The 20,284-nt window shown below is 53.0% G+C and overlaps 1 protein-coding gene across 1 annotated transcript; it reads right to left on the reverse strand.

Annotated features, from left to right (window-relative positions):
* Window positions 1-10,247: 10,247 nt before the first annotated feature.
* On the reverse strand, window positions 10,248-19,847 carry LOC146349063 (uncharacterized). The gene is made up of 4 exons (XM_084851821.1): window positions 19,784-19,847; window positions 17,083-18,257; window positions 11,923-11,991; window positions 10,248-10,944 (listed from the first exon to the last, which is right to left on the reverse strand). Exons 1-2 carry the CDS (start codon window positions 19,845-19,847, stop codon window positions 17,323-17,325), a joined length of 999 nt encoding a protein of 332 aa, XP_084707947.1. The 3' UTR covers window positions 10,248-10,944; window positions 11,923-11,991; window positions 17,083-17,322.
* Between the last annotated feature and the right edge of the window lie 437 nt (window positions 19,848-20,284).

Here is a 20,284-nt window from a genome sequence, read left to right on the forward strand (position 1 = left end):
CCCAGTAAAGGAATACAACAAATGCCTCCCCAGAGAGCTGGAGGCTGCTGGGATGCTCTGGGGATGTGTGAGAAATAAAGTAAAAGGAAGGGATGCTGCTTGTGTAGGGGGATTTCAATTTCTGACAGGGGGTACAGTTTAAGAGCAACATGCAACATATCCAGTAAAATGTGGCGGGTGACTTCTAGGAGGGGGCCTTTTCAGTGTTGGGACCCTGGTTGTGGAATTCCTTCCCCAGAGTGGCTCATGTAGCACCTACATTGTGGTCTTTTCAGCACGAGGTGAAGACTTTTTTTATTTTCCCAGGCTTCTTAGGCTTTCGGTTTTAAAAATTGTGTTAGGATGCAATCCTAGTCAAGCTTAGAGGGGAAAAAAGTCCTACAATTCCCAGAATGCCCCAGCCAGCCATGTTGACTGGAGAATGCTGGGAGTTGTAGGACTTTTTTCTGCCTAAACATGCATAGGATTGCACCCTTAGTACGTTTTTAGATCTTTGCACTGCTGCTGGATTTTATCTTGCTTACTACTTTGGTTTTATTCTGTTTAAAACTTATGGTTTTATATTATGTTTTACTATGTTACTGTATTTTTTGGTTTTAAGCTTTGTTTGCAAACTGCCCAGGGGAGCTTTCGCTAGCTGGGATATAGAAATGTAATGAATTAATTAATTAATAAAACAGTGGCAGTGTTCCCATTGTTCCTGTGTCAGCTTTGGCCTCTTCCGCTGCTGAGTTGCTATGATGCCATGGAATGTTCAGAAGCATTCTAACTGCTCAGTGGGAAAGGTGTCAGCAGCAGAAACGTTGGCAAAACAGCTTGCATCCTTTGAGGGAAGTGAAAGATCTGCCTGCCTGGAAGAAAAAACCTCAGGGAGGGCCCAGTGCCAGGAATGTTTTCAAGGACAAGCAAACAGGACTGCAGGATCATCAGATATACAACCTGAGAGGAACCCGGTGCCTTTAAAAAAGGGAAAGTGAAAATCCCATGCAATGTGGTTTATTTGGCACTGCAGTCTTGTGATGGGATTTGGTGTAGCAGGGTGTTTTACCTCCCCCCGCCCCCCTCTTCTATGCAATTATTGACGATATAGGAGCTCACATAGGGTCTGGACCCGGCAACTTCTACAAGTGAAGGTTTGGAAATAGGGATTGTGGGTCAGGGTTTTGAGTGGGCAGGGAGACCAAAAGGACTGTGGGACAAGGTTCTGAATTTTACATATTGATTTGAATCAACCAGCTAATGCTTTAGTTGCAGGTTTCTTGTTGTTACTAATTCTTCAAGCACTCTTAAGTGGTGCTTAAAATAATGTATTGTTTAATTAATCATTATTATATATATCAACACAACATACATCTTAACAATTTTATACCTATACCACATTTTATTCTACCACTACATATTAGAAAACATATCCTCATTAGAAATACTAATTTAAAGTGAAGGGCAATTACCAGAACATTAGACTGTTGTCACAAATATTAAAATATGAAAATATATTAAACACCACTAAGACATATGTACAACATCATTCACCATAAAACATAAAACTGCTGTAATTTACATGCCATCTTATTAAAAACTGTGAAGTGCTTTTGAGGCCATTCCTCATTTATCTGCACCACTCAGTTATTATTTCTCCCATTTTACAGATGGAAAACTGAGCCCCACCTGACCGCAGGTTTGCTCAAGACTATCTGTTGCCAGAGGCTAAACTGGAACCCAATTTAGTATTCTGTCCTTGAGACCACACAGATGGGGTCACTCTCTTTCCCTGAGGGTGGGGTCTTAACTGCCATTCATGTGTGTGTGTTAGGGTGCAATCCTATGTATGTTTAGACAGGAAAAAAATCCTACAACTCCCAGCTAAGCTGGCTGGGGAATGCTAAGAGTTGTAGGACTTATTTTCTGTCTAAACATGCATAGGATTGCATCCTTAGTTAACTTACATTCACAGGCCGATTTAAAATGGGCTAGTTCTATGGATGAGCTAAAAACAAAACCTGACCATCATATAGCAAACATTTAAGTCTGGCTCATAATACAGAGAACATTTAAGTCTGGCTGGTGAAAAGGACACCTAGGGCTGGCAGATCTGAAATTTTGGAGGCTGGATGTGAATTCCTGATTCCGAGTGCCCAGGGCTGTGTGAAAGCAGAGGGCAGCAAAAGCCAAGATGTTTCTTTTGCTCCATCCCTTGTTGCCAGGGCTCTGTGGGGAACTTGACAGCACCCTCCTGCCTCGTACCTTGTCTCAGCTGTAGCGGGTGCCAATCCTGTCCTCAGTTTTTCAAGGATAATTGTCTTGTTTTCAATAGAGGAGGAACCCAAAACCTTAAGGAACTGCCTAAGCATTTTGGGTGTCTTGCATGTAACTGAGGGGGTTTTCTGGTGAGGCAAAGGCCTCACATTACCATGCTTTGGAGATGCCAGTTTTAACATCAGACTTTTTTCCAGAACAGCCCCAAAAAGGAAGTTGGGGAGCACTGATAATACTTTTACAGTTTGGGAAATCAATCCTCCCTGTGTTACTAACTGGATCACAGGGGTACCAGCCTGTAATGTAGAAGGTTAGGCAAGAACCAGGGTTCGCTTCACCTGCGTATTCCGTGTCTATCCCACCCTTTCCAAACTGTAAATTCCTTCCCAGGGCAAGGGCAAGAGCTGCATCCCAGCATCATCTGTGTCACTGCAGGAAATCCACCTCTGGGATCAGGCAATGTAGCTGCCTTGGATGGCAAAATGTGGTACCCCTTTGGGTTGCCCATGCTTTCCCCCAGGGTGGGGAGCATAGAAGCCCTCTCAGGGTCAAGAAAGCGCTGCACTTTGGATATTGGGAGCCCCGAAGAGGTTAATTTTTGTGCATCTCTCCCTGGCTGGGTTGCGGACTCTGGCTGGGACAGAACATGTGTCTGTTGCTATGGTTGCGCTATACTTGAAGGGGCTGCTTGGATAATTATTGCGAGCATCCGTCCTGCTGTTCCTGGCCCTCCATTGCCCGAACGAGAGGCAAAGGCACAGAAGGCTGCTGGGCAGGCGCTGATAGGGGAACACACCGAGTGAGGAGGGGCCGCTCCAGGCCAAAATGTCTGTGGCACCTTTACGCCTGCATAATTATCAAGGTCTGGGCAGCTGTGCTCCAGGAAAGCCAAGCACAGAATGGAATCCGAAGATGGCATGGGGGGCACCAACAGCCTCTTCTGTGCTGCTTGCAAGATGCCGGCCTTGGCAGGGTCTCCCAGCGGGGGAGAAAGGGAAGGAGTCTTGCCAGTTTCAACTAGCCCAGCATGAGGAGATTAACTCTCTAGTGCCAGCCTTTGGGGCCTGTTCCTGCAAACACTTGAATGCCATCCATGGGGCACATTCTTCACTGTCCTCAGCACTCTGGATCTCTGCTGGGTGGGCTGCTTGGGAGCACCTCTTGTTCTTTTGCTGGCCAGCTCCTGTACCATAAACAGCGGCCTGACATGCAGGGCTCTATCAGGTGACATTTTTCCTGGAATGGAGAAACAGCAACAGGAAAAGCCTCAGCCACTACATTTCTGCAAGGCAGAAGGGCCATGGATAGCTCAGGCATGCAGCTGGGGTGGCCAGACGCAGAAGAGGGCAGGGCTCCTGCACCTTTAAGCGTTGTGCAGAAGGTGGGATTTCAGCAGGTGCTCTTTGCATGACAAGCATCACAAACAATTAAAGGCGAAGCAGCCCTGTCCTCTTTTGCATCTGGCTCCCCCAGTAGAGCCCCTGCTTTGCATGCAGAAAGTCCCAGGTTCAATCCCCAGCAGCAACTCCAGGTAGGGCTTGGAAAACTCCTGCCTGAAACCCTGGAGAACCACAGCTGCCAGTCAGTGTAGTTGGTACCGAGCTAGACAGACCAAGGGTCAGATTCGCTATAAGGCAGATTTCGATGTTTCTGTGGCAGGCTGCTGTTAAAGCAGGGATGGGGGACCTCTCAGCTGGAGGGCCAAACTCATGGGCTGCACTCCAGGGGTGGGCAGGGCCGATGCCAAAGGGGGTGGGGCCGGAAATACAAAAAATACCAGCACATTGTAGCTTCAAGCTCTTCCTGCCACTAACTCAGCCTTGGGAGAGGCATTTCAAGCTTTTAGGATGTGGGGAAACTGCTCAAAAGCCAGGAAACCGCTAAACAATCGGGGGGGGGGGAGAGCCATCTGGGAAACTTCAGAAAGCTGGGGCCTGAGGCTCCCACCCCTCTGTTTGCGGCTCGGGGGCAGCCTTATAAGTATCGCTGGACCTGGGGGTGGGAAAGCCCTCCTTTAACCATGCCTTTTTTTTAGGGTGCAATCCTATGCAAGTTTAGGCAGAAGAAATTCCTACAACTCTCAACATGCTCCAGCCAGCCAGTCATGGGACTTTTTGTCGGTCTAAATATGCATAGGCTTGCCCCCCTATTCATTTAAAATATTTTTACACCGTCCTTCCTTTTGCACTACCATGGTATGCAACATGTAAATGTGCCCTAGTCCCTTCTGTCTTTGGGAAAGCCAGTTTCAAATAGTATTACATAATAGAGAAAAATACCTTTGTGCATGTAAAGAGTGCTTTCCCCTTAACAATGAGCATTGTATGTATTCTCATAGATTTAACATTAAGGAGCTAGACATCCTTCCAGGGCTGAGCTTCCACACAGGCCCTTCCCTTTTCAGGAAACGAAGAACAGCTTTTGCTTCCCTCTGCAGCATTCTAACAACGCACTACAAATTGATTTTTAAAACTTTTTGAGCATATGGCATGCAGCAGTGGTCCCAGAGCCCTGCAAAGCCCAGTACCAGTACTTTATGAGCGTACCTGCTTGCTTTCTCAAAGCCCTCTTCAGCTCTTGCAAAACTATCCTCTTCCTCCGGCCAAAACTCTTCAGTAGCACTAGCCAGATGAAGGACGCTGAAAGGGCCACAGCCCAAACGGATAGTACCTGCTTGGCAGGGAGAAAGTCCCTCTTCAGTCTTCAGCATCTCCAGTTAGAAGGATCACAGGGAAAGGGCTAGACAAGACTTCACCGCACCAGGGTAGATTCCCCAGCTGGGCACCCTCCAGGTGTGTTGAAATACAACTCCCATTGTCTCCAGCAGGACAATGGGAGTTGTAGTTCGATACAACTGGAGGGCACCAGCTTGGTGACAGCTGATGTAGATGGACTGATGGCAGGTGCCTACAGTAACACTGCCACTGTGGGGTGAATTTTTGGGTCTGGTAAGAGTCCCTATCCTTCTCCAGCTCTTCGGAAGGGAGGGGTCTCTCACTGATGCAGTGTTGAGCCTTGTGCCAGCATCGTTTCTCTGGGCCTGGTACAAATGTGTAACATGGCCTTCTTTCCTTCCCCCTCTGTCCCCATTGATGCAATATACATGAAACAGAGGACTCACTTGTAGGCCCAAACAACATGAGGCTGTTTATGGAGGAACAGGCTAACGCTGAACTCAACAGGAAAATTAAAGCAAGCGCAAGCACAAGCTGAAGAGGCAGAGTCAAAACTCCAACCCATAATAACTGGAGACAATATTTAACTTCACAGTTTCCAATTACTACACCCTTTTCTCCCCACCGAAAGACCTTGGAGGATTCATAGAATCATAGAATAGCAGGGTTGGAAGGGGCCTGCAAGGCCATCGAGTCCAACCCCCTGCTCAGTGCAGGAATCCAAGTCAGAGCATCCCTGGCAGGTGGCTGTCCAGCCTCGTCTTGAAGGCCTCCAGGGTGGGAGAGACCACCGCCTCCCTAGGGAATGGGTTCCATTGCCATACTGCTCTAACAGTTAGGACGTTTTTCCTGATGTTCAGCTGGAATGTGGCCCTGGGCCTTACACTTGCCATGTGCTGGGGCTCAGAGGCACTGGGCCAGTTTGCAGAATCCCCACACCCATCTTCCACATGTTTCGGCCCAGGGGTTACTGGAGGGTTGCTTCCCCCTCCAACAGCCCCTTGGGCTTGGATGCCATGGCAAGCTGCACCTGGGTGGTAATTATGGAAATTGCACCCTGCACGCCCTGCGACTTAAATAAGCCCCGGTGGCTTATTTTAACTGTGTGAACCAGAACTTAGGGGATGTCTTGCTGGCTTGCAAGTGTCTCCAAGGGAACATGACAAGGGCAAGTACCCCATCGCCCAGGATGAGCGTCAAGGGTCGGCATGGTTGGGCCCCTGACAAGGGCCCACACCCCAGCAGGGGTCCACAGACAAGAGCCCCCAGACTTGCCCCTCCTCTTCCCCATTGGAACGTGCTTGTTCACCTGCCTCTCACTCTGGCCCAGACAATGAAAGTGGTGGTGTGAGGAGGAGTAGATGCCCCTGCCAACTTGCTTCCTGGCTCTCTGCTTGTCAAGCAGCCAAGTGAAGAAAAGGGCAACTGAAATTATCAAGGGGCTGGAGCATCTCCCCTATGAGAGAAGGTTACAACAGCTGGGATTGTTTACCTTGGTGAAAAGGAGGGTCAGGGAAGACATGATAGAGGTGTACAGAATGATGCATGGTGGGGCAAAAGTGGATAGGGAGACATTTGCCTCCCTCTCTCAAAATACTAGAACCCAATGGGCTCATCCCATGAAGCTGATTGGTGGGAGATTCAGGACAGAGAAAAGGAAAGGAGAAAAGGACTTCACACAGTGCAGAGTCAAACTATGGAATTTGCTACCACAAGAAGTGGTGATGGCCACCAGTTTGGATGGCTTCAAAAGGGGGTTAGACACATTCCTGGAGGAGAAGCCGATCCATGGCTACTAGTCCTGATGGCTATGTGCTACCTCCGGTATCAGCGGCTGTAACTCTATGTACACCAGTGGCTGGGGAACATGGGCAGGAGGGTGCTGTTGCACTCGTGTCCTGCTTGTGGGTTCCTGGTCAACAGCTGGTGGGCCACTGTGTGAACAGAATGCTGGACTAGATGGACCCGTGGTCTGATCCAGCAGGGCTCTTCTGATGTTCTTAAGTGGGAGCCATGATGAGAAAGAAGAGGAGAAGCAGCCGCTGGTGACAACTGTGGTGAGAAAACACTCACTGAGGGAGCGGGGCCATTGAGGAGGCCCTGCCCAGAGCCCCTCCAAAACCTGGAGTCGTCACTGCCATCGCCTGCCCTGGAAGGTGGGCAGTGGCCCCCAGCGGCAATACTCAGGGAGGTGCTCCAAGCACTCCTGAAACTAGTGGGACAGGGATGGGCCCCCACCCCTTGCCCCCGGTTGGATCTCGTCTCTGCATTTGGGCTAGGCGCCAGAAGCTCCTCTCAGAAGCAAGACCTCTCCGCTCAGAAGGAGGGCAGGGCCTTTGGTGAGCCCAAGTCTGGCTGGCTAAGGAAGCCAGCCAGAATTTGTGGATCCCTGGACCGATGCTCTGATTCGTTACAAGGCAGCTGCTTATATTCAAGGTATATATCTGCTTCCCCCATGCAATGGAAGAGGTTGAGATAGCCTTACCATGGCAGTAACTGGGTGCGGGGGGGGGGGATTATCTACATCCAGTGTGAGGGGTCTGCCTGGGGCAGGCAGGGGGCGGAAGCTTCTTTGTTTGGTGTGGATGTCTGTGTTTGACCATTTCAAAAACTTGCACAAGGTGTCTGCTCAAGTACTGGAGGGTGGGGGCCTCCAGAGAGAGACAGAGACTCAAAGACAGGGGAAGAAGCATTCAAAATTGGTGAGGTATTGAAAGGGTGTAGATAGGAGGGGAAGAGACTTGAGGCACACCTCGCCCGTGAAGTTGCAAGCGCCGTGCAAAAGGAGCTCATGACAAGAGTGCACTGATAATCCCCCAGTCTCGGTTGATGCAACTTTTGCACATCACACCAGTTTGTTAGATATTAGCTTTATCAATCATCTTATGTCTCATATTTTTGCACTTCTGTTGTGGCCTCTGGTCAATAGGGAAATAAAACTGCACTGAGCTGTGTGGATCCACCTCCTTGGCAAAACACCCATGATGACTATGACACGGGCGACAGCTCCACAGCAACAGATGTGACGGCAGCGTCTGGGGGGGTTCAGTGGTAGATGCACAGCGGGGGTATTGCTGCCTTTGGAGAGGCTTTGCTTCTCGTGTGCATCAAGGAGGGAAGAGACAGACCATCGCTCAGTGGAAGAGAACTTCTGCGTCAAGAAGAAGGCCCCAGATTCAATCTCTGTCATCTCATGTAAAAAGCATCAGGGAGCTGATGACGGTGAGAACCTCCTTCTCTGCCTGAGACCATGGAGGGCCACCTCAAGTCCAAGTAGGCAACACTGGTCTAGATGGACTAAGGGTGCAGTCCAGTGCATGTTTAGACAGAAAAAGTCCTACAATTCCCAGCATGCCCCAGCCAGCCATGCTGGCTGGGGCATGCTGGGAGTTGTAGGACTTTTTTTCTGCCTAAACATGCATAGGATTGTGCCCCAATAGGCTGATCTGATCTCAGGGAGTTTCCTGCATAATAACGAACAAACGCGCTCCTATGCTGAGCCCACCCACAATATGTTCCTCTCTCCTCTTTGCATGGCGGGATCAGCCAGCCGGCTTAAACCTAACCCTGGGCATCCAGTGACGCGTTTTCCCCCCCGAGAAAGATCAAAGGGGGGTTGAAACAAGGGTCTCCGATTAGGTGGACACACTTCCCCCACTTTCGATTCGTAAACAGGTTTTGCAGGTCTTTGAACGGCTCGGAAAATCCGCAACACCTTTTTGATCCAGGCTGACGGTGGAACAAAGGCAGCGTGTTGCTATGCGCTTGGGAAGCGACGCTTCTCTCCAGGGACTCTCAAGCCTGAAGCACCGTTTTAGGCCCCCTGCCTTAGTAATGCTCCTGACCGCTGTGTGATGCGGCCCGGCACGGTTTCCCCCGTGACGCACAGGGCGGGCGGAGCTGACCCGGGCGGCGAGGGACTTGCCCAAGGCCACGGGATGAGCGCGCGCGGGCGGGAGAGGCGGGCCCGGAGCTCCGCGGCTCACGCAGCCCGGCCTCTCTTCGCCGCTCGGCTCCGCCAGCTCCGAGCCCGCTGAGGGCTTGCTCCGCCCGTTCCCAGCCTGCCCCTCCCCTCGTGTACGGCTCGGTCGCCGGGGCGAAGCGAGAGGAGGCCGGGAGACCCGCGCCGCCGCCCCGGCTGGCGGGACACGCGCGTCGGGAAGCATTTCCAGCGGGGGGGCGGCCCGGCGCTCGGCCGGCCGCGCGCGGCTGCTCGCCCGCGCCAGCCCGGCCCGCCCCAGGCCGCGCGCGCGAGGCTGCCCCCCGGCGCCGGCGCGCTCCCCTTCCGCCGCGCCGCAGGCTCCGGCTGGGGCAACCCGGCGCGGTTGCCATGGCTGCAGTCGGCGGGGGAGCAGTCGCGAGCGTCCCTCGCCCGCCCGCGCTCCCGCCAGTGCCCGCTCCGGCGCCGCGCCGCGCCGCGCCGCGCCTTCCTCCCGCAGAAGCCGGGCCCGCCGAGGGGCGAGGCCGCGCGCGCCTGGCGGCTGCGGGGGCGCGGGGCGCAGCCGGCGGCCGGGCTCAGGCCGGGCAGAGCCCGCCCGCCGGCCCCCGCTGCAGACTCTCCTCCCTCCGGGTCGAGGGCTGAGGCGAGCGGAGCGGAGCCCTCCCCCGGCGCGCCTGCCGGAGCGGGGGCGGGCCCCCGGCTCCGCTTGCTTCGCCCGCTTCTCTCCCCCACCCCCCGTGGCCATGTGTCCTCCGGCTGAAGGACCACCGGAGGACTGTCCCGCATCCGAAGGGCTCTCCTGTCCGACCCCCGCTTAAAGACGGGGAGCCGCGCCAACGGCCGCCCACCCCCGGCGAGCACCCGGGCGGCGGACTGCGCGGGCAGGCGCGCGGGTCCCCCGGTCACAGTCCTCCACGCTCGGGTGAGGTGCGCTGCATTTCTGTTTAAATTCTAATAATACTGTGTACATTTGCATCTGTACCTATAAATCAGCATGTGCGGATTTCACACAAACGTGCATCCTCTTTTTTGGCCGTTCATAAGTAGCCATCCGTTTTGGTACTGGATTTTGCAACTTTGTTTGACAAATCGTGCGCGCCGGAGAAGGGGGCGCGTATCCTTTCCTCTGGTTGCACAGCCCCTAGTGCAACATTCACTTAATCACAGTAGTGCATAGTGCAGTCTGAAATTCTGGGACAGGTTGACATGTGTTAGTATAACTTACTATATGGCTATTATAAATCAGGAGTGTTACTAGGCTTTTTGGACTGCTGATTTTTTGTTTGGGTACAATTTTATATGGTTCGTTATATAATTAAATTTTTATAACTACTTTTTATACTTTGTATTACAGATGAGTTATTTAATTTTATTTTGAAAATTATTTAATGGTAGCTCCATCATGACACACAGGGCAACTTATGTTCAGTGGAAGCGAAATGTAAAAAACAAAGAAGGGTGGGGGAATAAAAAATTGTTTTCTACCCCTAAGCAGGTGCTGGAAAAATGCACATTTTGAAGTAAAGGATGTGGGTTGTTTGCATGACCCCTCAGAGCAGGTTCACTCACACACTGCCAGTTCTCTCCTGCATCTTCCTGGATATGAAGGGCTCGCGTAAGAGAAGACAAGGGCATCCATGTTCAGCCGGCAAATGTGACCTCACATGGGGGCCATTTGGTAAACATCATTCTGGCCATGACTCAGAACTGGCCAGGCACTGTCAGCTCTGCTGGGTGCGATATGTAGGTCTCGGTCACCCAGTCTCTTTCCACTGGGACTGGGGCTTGGAAGGGCCTTGCTGGAACCCCGAGTCCAGCTGGTCCAGGAATCCACTGAACAGCTGGCCTGATGGCTGGCCTGCCTCCCCTCTTTCCAGTCAGTGGCTGCAGCCCAGGCACCCGGGTGCTCCCAGCTCAGAGAAGGAGCTGTTCCCCCGCCTGACCACTTCCCAGCAGGGCTGAAGTGACTGCCAGAGTCCCCGTCACCTCCCTCGGGCCACATAAGACTTCACCTGTTTGAGCCAGGGAAGGAGGCGCCTGTGGCAAAGCGTTCCGCACCCACGGAGCACCGTTCTGAAACCAAAATACATTATGGCAATCATGTGCAAGTCGCAGCTGCTTCTTTTGCATAACTGTGTATGCTGACGTTGAACTGAGACCACAAGGTGAATTATTCTTGCTGGGGCAAGGTGGCGTCACGGATGGAGTGGTTGACGTGGGGCAGAGAGGCCTGGATTTGAATCTCCACTCAGCCACAAAGACCACCGGGTGACCTTGGCCCAGCCACCCCCCCTCAGCCTAGCCTACCTCACAGGCCTGTTGTGAGGAAAAACTGGGGGTAACTTGCAAGTATGCTGCCCTGTGCTCCTGGAGGGAAAATAAAATAAGACTCGTCCTTCTCAAGACGTGCTCAGGAGGCCTGGGGAAAACCTTTTAACAGGTTATGATTGAGTTACTACATCTTTCTCCTACCCCTCCCACCGAGGAAATCCAGGAGACAGACACAGTTCCCTTCCCTGCACCTTTATCCTCACCACAGGCCTGTGAAATAGGTGAGGCTGAGAGAGAGAGAGACTGACTGACCAAGGTCACCCCAGAAGCAGTGGCGGCTGGTGGCTCTGATGTCTGTGGGGCAGTGAATCCCCTCTGGGTTTCAGTTAGAACCAGTCAGACCTCGCACCTTGGATAGCTCCATTACAGTTCTGACAGGCTCTGACCGAGTCCCGGAGTGATTCACCACCCCACTGACATCGGATCCATCAGCCTCCACTGCCTGGAAACTGCGTGGAGATTTGAACTTGGGCCTCCCCAGTACTGGTCCAACACTCTAACCCAGCCTTCCCCTACCTGGTGCCCATGCTGGCTGGGAGATGCTGGGGAAGGCTGCTCTAACCACTACACCATACCACACTGCCTCTCCCGTCTGGTGCATCTGAAATATTGTTCTTGGATGAATGGAAAACAATGTTTTCTCCTTTTCTGGGCCAAGGATCTGGACCCTTTACACTTGTATCACAGGTAGAAATTCAGCAGGTAAACCTTTTTCCATACCTTACAGGAAAAGCTTCCCCTGTTGATTTCCGCCATTCAGCTTTTTGCCTTTGAAAGCTGCAGATCTGTCTATTTGAAAGAAAAAAGGATGAAGTGGCAACCCAGATGGGAAACCCACCCTTTTAGCTGGGCAGCATGTGCTGAGACATAATCAGCCTCTGTGTTAAAACAACATTGCATGTTGCTATTTCTGTTTTGATGGTGCTTTGCTTTTAATTCCATCCTCTGGGTATCTTCCCCACCCCCACTCTCTTTAAAGAGCCCTGAAGTACCCAGTTATCTATTTATTGTTAATTATTATGCATCACTCATCTCCTTTGCTCAAGTCAGACCTCTTCCCCCTGTGCACATATATAACAGACATTTTGCTCCCTAGGAACCCAGTAATCCTGTTTTAACCTTCTTTATTAACTAAACAGACTCAGCACTGCTCTTGCTGTTTGTTTTGTTTTCCTGGCCTAGAAATCACTCCTGTCGCTCTTCTCTGCACCTCCAGGATTAGCCAGATTCATGGAGGAGGTGGAGGACTATCAAAAGTTATCAGCTATAATGACTAAGTGAACCCCCATGTTCAGGGGCAGTATATCTCTGACGGTAGTATATCAGTGTACAACCTATGATTTATGGGAGCCGTCCCCAACTGGGCTCCCTCTAGATTGTTGGACTACAACTCCCAGCTATGCTGGCTGGGGATGCTGGAAGTTGTAGTCCAACACATCTGGAGGGGTGGCTGTTTTATGCGGTAAAGTATGAAGCAGTACCTGCCGCAGCAACAGCAGCAGGATAGGTCCCTGCTCCAAGGAGTCTGCAATCTAAATTTTTATAGTGGGGGAGGCAAGACAGGAAAGGAGGAGGAAGGGGCAGCAGCGGTGACTGTAAAGCACATTTCAATTCAGTAGCCTCTTAGTAAGTGTAAATCTCTCTCTTCAATGTCACTTGCCAGTGCCTCACTATTGACACGTATTTGTGTATCAGATTTATTTATTCCTATTTTTTTCTTTACTGACTCAGATGGGTTCCTGGAGAGGTCTAAGATACAGCACAGTCGTGGCATTACCATGAAGTCACAAGATGATAATCCCAGTGCCCAATGAAATCTGTACAGAGCAGGGAGCTCACTGGGGGCCCTCAAGCTGCTCACCATCTCTCCGCCTCCGGTGGGGTTGCTGTGAGGATAACACCGGGGAGGAGGAGACACTGCCAGGGCGGCAGGTGCTCAGTGGTGCTGGCGGGGCGGAGGGCAGGGCAGAGACTCAATATTCCACCGAGATTGTGGGAGAGGGGCAGAAGAAGATCGGGTGCGGCAATCGGCAGCTGCATGCTGTGCTTTGGAGCCAATGTGCCTGGCTGTGGGGGGTTTCTCTGCCACAAGTGGGGGGGAGAGGGAGAGAGTCGCCCCCGTTCGCCCCGGATATAGAGCCGCCTCTGGACCAGGCGCTTCACTCTGAGCGTCTTGGAGGAAGAGGGCTTTTTTGCAGGCAGGATGCTTCTGCATACCAGTTGCTGGGGGCACAAGTGGCAGGCGTGTCCTTGCGGGTTCCCACAGGTGGCTGGTGGGCTGCTGTTGGGACAGAATGCCGGATGAGCTGGACCCTCGGTGTCATCTAGCAGGGCTCTTCCTATTTCCTTAGGGTGGGGTAAACGTGTAATAAACCAGCAACTATCCATAAAACAACTTACAGCTCAGCAGAACTAGGTCTCACGCCTATGGCCCTAAGGCACCCACCCCTCATAGGAAGGCCTTCGCTTGTCTTCCAAAGGCCAAGAGGGAGTGGGCCCAGTCAAAGCGCTTCCCTGACGGGGGAGTTCCAGGGAAAAGGTGCCACTGCTGGAAAGGCCCTGCTCCTACCCTTTCCTGTTCTTATCTCCTTCATGAGACGGGGCACTTTGAGCAGAGCACTTATGAATATTCTTAAGTGGGGAGGGGGGCTTATATGATAGGAGGCAGACTAAGAGATAAGCAAAGCCCAGGTTGTGAAAGGTTATATTGGTTGTGGCTCAGTGGTAGAGCCCCTGCTTTGTATGCAGAAGGTCCCAGGTTCAATCCCCAGCATCCCCAGGCAAGGCTAGAAAAACACCTTCCTGAAACCCTGGAGAGCTGCTGCTACCAGCCAGTGTCAACAATATTGGGCTAGATGGACCAAGGGTCTGACTCTGTATAAGGCAGCTTCTTATGTCTTTGCTCAGGTGGCCACTTACCAATTGCCAAAAAGTGGAGAGGCATCACCAAAGAGAAGACAAAAGAGGATGCACATTAACTTTGCATATGCCAATTTATAGCCAGAGTGGCAAATTTAGACATTATACTGGGAACAGAAACACAGTGCATCTCAGCAGGGTGTAGAAAACTGTGGCCAGGTGATCCGTGTGCCCACCTGTTCCATCTGTCAACGTGCTGCTGTTGATGGGCCACCGTGCCTGTGGTGCTTTATCTCGAAACCAGGATTGCGCTGGTCAGCCCTGCAGAGAGGGCTGTCCTTTGTAAAAGAGGACACCTGGCTACCCTGTAATGCAATACCCTGCAGAAGTGGGGCGCCGTGGGCTGAGTGCACTATATTACGTGGCCCTGTGCTCGGGAACACCCTCCCAGTCTGCGTAGCCGCTGCTGGCTTCTAAAAAGACATGGAAGGCTCACCTGGGTGTTCTTAGAACCTCTATCCTGATGGATGGCTGTTTGTTTTGGGTTTTGTGGGAAGGGTTACACCAGCTTTCCCCAACTGGTGCCCTCCAGACGTGTTGGACAACAACTCCAAGCACGCTCCAGTCAGCTTGTTGGCCAGCAGCAAGACTGTTAACGGGGACTGGCCAGCGTGATCATAGTACGCCAGCACTGTTCCAACTCCACTGGCTGCCAGTCCGTGTCTGGGCCCGATTCAGAGTGCTGGTATGAACATTTAAAGCCCTAAACAGCATGGGGCCAGGTTACCTGAAGGATTGTCTCCTCCCATGTACAACTGCCTGGATCCTAAGGTTGTCTTCAGCGGTCCTACTCAGAGCGCCCCCGCCAAAAGAAGTGAAGTAGGTGGGTACCAAGAAGAGATGCTTTTTGGTGTGGCACTCGGCTGTGGAATGAGCTCCCCAGAGATGACGCCCGACGCCCACATTGTGCTCTTTCTGGCAGCAGGGAAAAATGCTTTCCCAGCAATTTAGTCTTTCAGCTTCTGTTGTTTTAAACTTGTTACTGTATTTTAAATCTGTATTGCTGCTAGGTTTCATTTTGGTTTTTATTTTATACTGTAGTTTTAAACTTTTATATTGTATTTTATCATATTGTATTTTATGGTTTTGATTGTTGTGAACTGCCCAGACAGCTTCAGCTGTACAGAAATGCAATAAATAAATAAATAGGTAAATAAGTAAACAAATAAATAATAAACTAGCCCTGAGCGATAGGCTGCCTCTGTCCATGGAGGTTCCATTTAGCCACTGTTGTTAACAGCTGTTGATAGTGCTGTCCTCTAGGAATGTGCATCATCTCCGTTCAAAGCCAAATAAATGGATAAGCATTTCTCATCCATATCTTGTGGCTGTGAGTCAAACTGCCAGCCATTCCCCCACTCTGCAGTCAGTGTTCCCGGTGGCACAGGGTGGAGGGGAGGCATCCCTAACCTGGCACCCTCTGGATGCATTTGGACTACCATTCCCATCATCCCCAGCCAACAGCCATGCTGGCTGGGGATGATGGGGAATTGTCATCCAACACATTTGTAGGACACCTGGAGATGGAGCACCCCTGCTTCAAGCCCTGCAGTGGCTGACAGGGAAGCCAGCACGAAAGGGCCAGGCAGGAGCGCAGGGCGCCACCCGTCCCTCCAAACTGCTTCTCTGCTTTCCCCCAAGTCCATCCCAGCAGAAGGTTGCCACGGACCGCAGGAGGATGGTTGGTTCCTTAACCACCCGGTCGACTGTACTTCTCCCCCCACCCCAGGGCATCCGATAGCAGAACCTGTGCTTGATGGGCCCTTGGCCTGACTGTCTGATAGCTGTGGAGTATCACCCAGCGCCTGGCGCAGCGGGACTTCTCTGCAGCAAATGAAATGTGGTTGCGAAGGAGAAAGGCCTTGCTGAGGCCAGGGGGTGCCCTGTGCAGCGGTGTGGCAAAGCGACGCTCCCGCAGGGAGTGTGTCTTGGTGCAAAATGTTCCCTCTACGTGGGCTTCCCTCCCCCCCAAACACACACAGGGCTGAGGCTGCCAGTTTCTCCCTGCCCCACAAGTCCAGATGTGGGCTCCCCCCACCAGCTGATTAGCTACCCTTTCCTTTTGGCCAGGTAGTTCTATATGCCTGAGCCCCTGAGAGCAAGGAGGCCCCAGTGAACTGATGCTGCCCCAAATATATGGCAGTGCCGATGAGCATGGAGAAGCCAGAACCACAAGAGGCAAGGGCCCCGGAGAGTCTGGCTGTTTCCCAGGCTCGCTTGGACATTTAGGGACAGACCACTTGTCCCAGGTTCCTCAGGTGGGTTCGCCACAGCAGGTGGAGCCAACGGGGTGATAAAATCTCATCTGTGGCTCTAGGGAACATAGGAAGCTCCCTGATAAGGCGTCAGAGCCTTGGTCCATCTGGCTCAGTATTACACAGACGAGAAGCGTCTCTCCAGGGCTTCCGATGGGGATCTCTCCCAGCCCTCTTTGGAGAGGCTGGGGATTGTACCTGGGATCTTTGGCATGCAAAGCAGGGCTCTGCCACTGAGCTACAGCTCTCCTGTGTGGTCCTGGACTATACCATCTCAGTGCCTGGATAAATACATCCAGAAACAGTTTTTCTGCCTTGTCCACTGTTTGTGTGTGAACTAGGCTGGTATCCACGTAGGATGGTGGACTACAGTAGTGGAGGGGAAGTTCCAGTCTATAGGCCTAATCCTGCCTGTGGACATTCCTCATTCTACCCACAGATGCTTTGGCCCCCTCCCCCTTTCCCCAGGGGTCTACTGGGGGCCTGGGAAGGGGACAATAATCCCTGTTATTTCCGATAATTGATTGGAGATAACAGGGGGATAGGGGCTGCAGTGGCTTAGTGGTTAAGATGCTGAACTGCAGACCAGAAGGTCAGCAGTTCGAGACCCGAGTGCTGCGTGACGGAGTGAGCTCCCGTCTTCAGGCCCAGCTCCTGCCAACCTAGCAGTTCGAAAGCAAGGAATTGCAAGTAGATAAATAGGTACCGCCTCGGCGGGAAAGGTAGCAGCGCTCCGTGCACCTCGGTGTTCAGTCATGCCGGCCACAGGACCACGGAAGCGTCTTCGGACAGCGCTGGCTCTTCGGCTTAGGAACGGGGATGAGCACCGCACCCTAGGGTCGGACACGACTGGTTGGGGACACCTTTACCTTTTGACAGGGGGATTCCCTCCCTGCCTCCCCCCCCCCGAAGGCGTGGGGAGGGGGAGGAATCCCCACCCGCCCCGTTATCGCAGGTCGTGGTCGGCGATCACGGGGATTCCCTCTGGCGCGCCCCTTCCCCTCCCGCTCTGCCCCGCCGTGCCTTCCCCGCTGCCTGGGGCGGGCAAGGCGCCCGTCCCCTGGGGGAGCCGGCCGGGAAGCGAGCGGTGCGCCGCGCGGCTCCGGAAACGCCCTGCCCAGCAGGGCCCGGCGGGCCAGTCCGGCGCCCGGGCACAGCGCCCGAGCCCTGCGCGCCTGGGCGCGCGGCAGAGCAGCCCCGGCTCCCGCAGACGCAGATCCGGCGTGCACGCAACGCAACGCGTCCGGGGGCGTAGAAATGCAAGGCCGGGCTCCGGCGGCGCCCGGCGCTCGTCGCCCCGCGCCTCGGCACGGCGCCTCCGCGGGGGCTCGCCGCCGCCCGGCCCCCGGGAACACGCGCGGCTGCGGCCCGACGGCGCAGTTCCGGGGGCGCGCGAGGAGCGGAGCGGAGCGGACGCGGGAAACGCCCGCGGCGGGCCGGGCTGCCCGCTCCGCCGCCCTTCAGCGCGCGTCGCCGGCCGCGGCTCCAGCGGGCTGCCGAGCGCGCCGGCGCGCCCCCGTCCCGGGCCGAGCGCGCGCAGGCCTGGGGCGGGACTCTGCCGCGAGCCGCGCGGTCCTTTGGCGCCCCCTGCAGCCCGTCTGCCCGCGCTCGGAGCCCCTGGGCCGGGCCGGGCCGGGCCGGGCCGGGCGAGACCCCGGGGAGCCGCTGCGCTCGCCGGCCGCCCGGGCAGGATGAGCCGGCAGCCCGATGCGCCGGGGGGTTTCGGCGCCCCCCGCCAGGCCGTCAGTTTCCATGCCCAGCGAGAAGCCTCCGCCCCCTCGGGCTGGTTTCGGGGCCCTAAAGGTTCCTTTGTATTTCCGCAAAACTCACGGGCCCCCAAACCTGCGGACACCGTCTCGTGCATGGGTGGTGTCGTGTTGGCTACATAAAGATCCCCAGGCGGAGCGGGAATGTGCTGTCAGCATGCAGGATTTTATTTCCTACCTTTTATTTCCTCCAAAGAGTGCAAGGTGGCATCTGGGGTTCGCCCCCGTTCTGTCCTCTCAACAGTCCTGTGAGGTAGGGCAGGCTGAGAGAGAGTGACTGGCCCAAAAGGTCACCCAGCGCGCTTCATGGCTGAATGGGGATCGGGGTCTGGGTTTCCCTAGTCTCTAGCCTTCCCCAGCTGGCTGCCCTCCCGATGTATCAGACTACAACATCCATCATTCCTAGCCATTTGGGCCATTTCAGTAACAAAACTGAACAAAGAGTGGCTGGTGACCAGCCAGATGGGCAAATAAATAAATAAAACAACTGAGACCAAGAAAAGATGGGATGCATTAGCAAAACAACTTTGTTCAATAAAGTTACCAGCTTATCAAAAATCCAGCACCAAATATAAGGAAGATTTAGAGCAGGCTTCCCCAACCTGGCTGGGGATTCTGGGAGTTGTAGTCCAACACATTTGGAGGGCACCAGGTTGGGAAGGCTGTTTTAGCGGAATGGGAGCCAGAAGTCATAGACTTGTTTACTTATATTTATTAGAAGAGGTTTCTTTCACTTTATTTCTTTGAATGTGCCATTATTTGCCATTATTGTGTGATTTAAGTACTAAATGAAGAGGAGACAAAAACTGCGTTGATCTTCTCAAATATTTATATGTACAGTTTGGTTGCTTCATTTCTGGTATGTGCAAAAATGGCTGCATTTTTAAGTGGCTGTTACTAGTCCTGAGCCTGAGGGATACAGTGCAAGGGCACTCAGGTGAATGAATTACAGTGCAATCCTACACAGGTTTACCCAGAAGTCAGCACCACTGAGTTCCATGGGGCTTACTCCCCGGTAAGTGTGTATAGGATTGCAGCCTTAATAAAATCAGGAAGGTCGGGTCGTTTTCTAGACGACAGTGTCGTACAATCTCAGAGTCATGCCAGGATTTGCTGTTACTTTGCAAAGGATTCTGGGACACATTCTTAGATTATACAACCCTGCTGTGTAGAGTGGCGCAAGGACTTGGGGCAGCCCTGCTTACAAAGGCACGAAGGGCTGTCTCCAGAACTGAATCTATGATCTGCATGGAAAGAAAACCATGGTTATACTCCTACAGCGTTCCCCAACCTGGTGTTCCTGAAGTGTTGGACTGCAACTCCCATGGCCAATGGCTGGCTGGGAATTATGGGAGCTGCAGTACTGGATGCTTATTCTTCCCCTGTTTATCCTCACCCCCACCTTTGTCCTCTCCCTTTTTGGCCTCCCACTTCATTGAATGTTACACTGTAAGCTCTTTGGGGCAGGAGCCTGTCTTTCCATTTGTTGTTCTGTAAGGTGCCATAGACACTGATGGTGAAACGATAAAGACGATAAAAACTACACAGGGCCAGCCCTACCATTAGGCAGAGTGAGGCAGTTACCTCAGGAGGGAAATGTTGAGAGGCGGCAGCAGGGCAGCGTCTTGAAGAAAGCTTCACCTGCCAGTCCAGTGGGTGGAATGGGAGGGGACGAGGGCTTGTTCTTTGCCTCAGGCAGCGACATGTCTTAGGCCCCCCCTGCAACCACACAATAATAGCTGAGAAATACTGACAGGTGCGAGTGCTTGTTCTCCAAGGGGCCGAGTACGAGGCAAAGGTCTTACCCAGCAAGTCCTGGCTTTTCATTTCATTTCAGCATTTATGTGTACCCCATTTTTCCCTCCAAGAGGAAGCCCAAAGCAGCTCACAGCATCAAACAAAGACAATAATATCTTCCTGATTGTCTGGGAGACATAGATAAAGGCTTCTGGACAAGGGCTCTTGTGGCCTCTGGCTAAGAAACAAGGTGGACCCACCCCTGCATGACCAGTTCTCTGCAGCTCTTGCTCTGCCACATAGCTGCTTCCCTGATTATTTGCATTTGTCTGCGCATGGAATGCATCTCAAGCCCTCCCACGAGAATGCTTTTGCTGGGTCCAGCTTCCAGTGTGAGGGTCGGGC

This window comes from Heloderma suspectum, chromosome 4, assembly GCF_057233095.1.
Source record: "Heloderma suspectum isolate Gila_16-S chromosome 4, 16-S_ref, whole genome shotgun sequence".
Lineage (NCBI taxonomy): Eukaryota > Metazoa > Chordata > Lepidosauria > Squamata > Helodermatidae > Heloderma > Heloderma suspectum.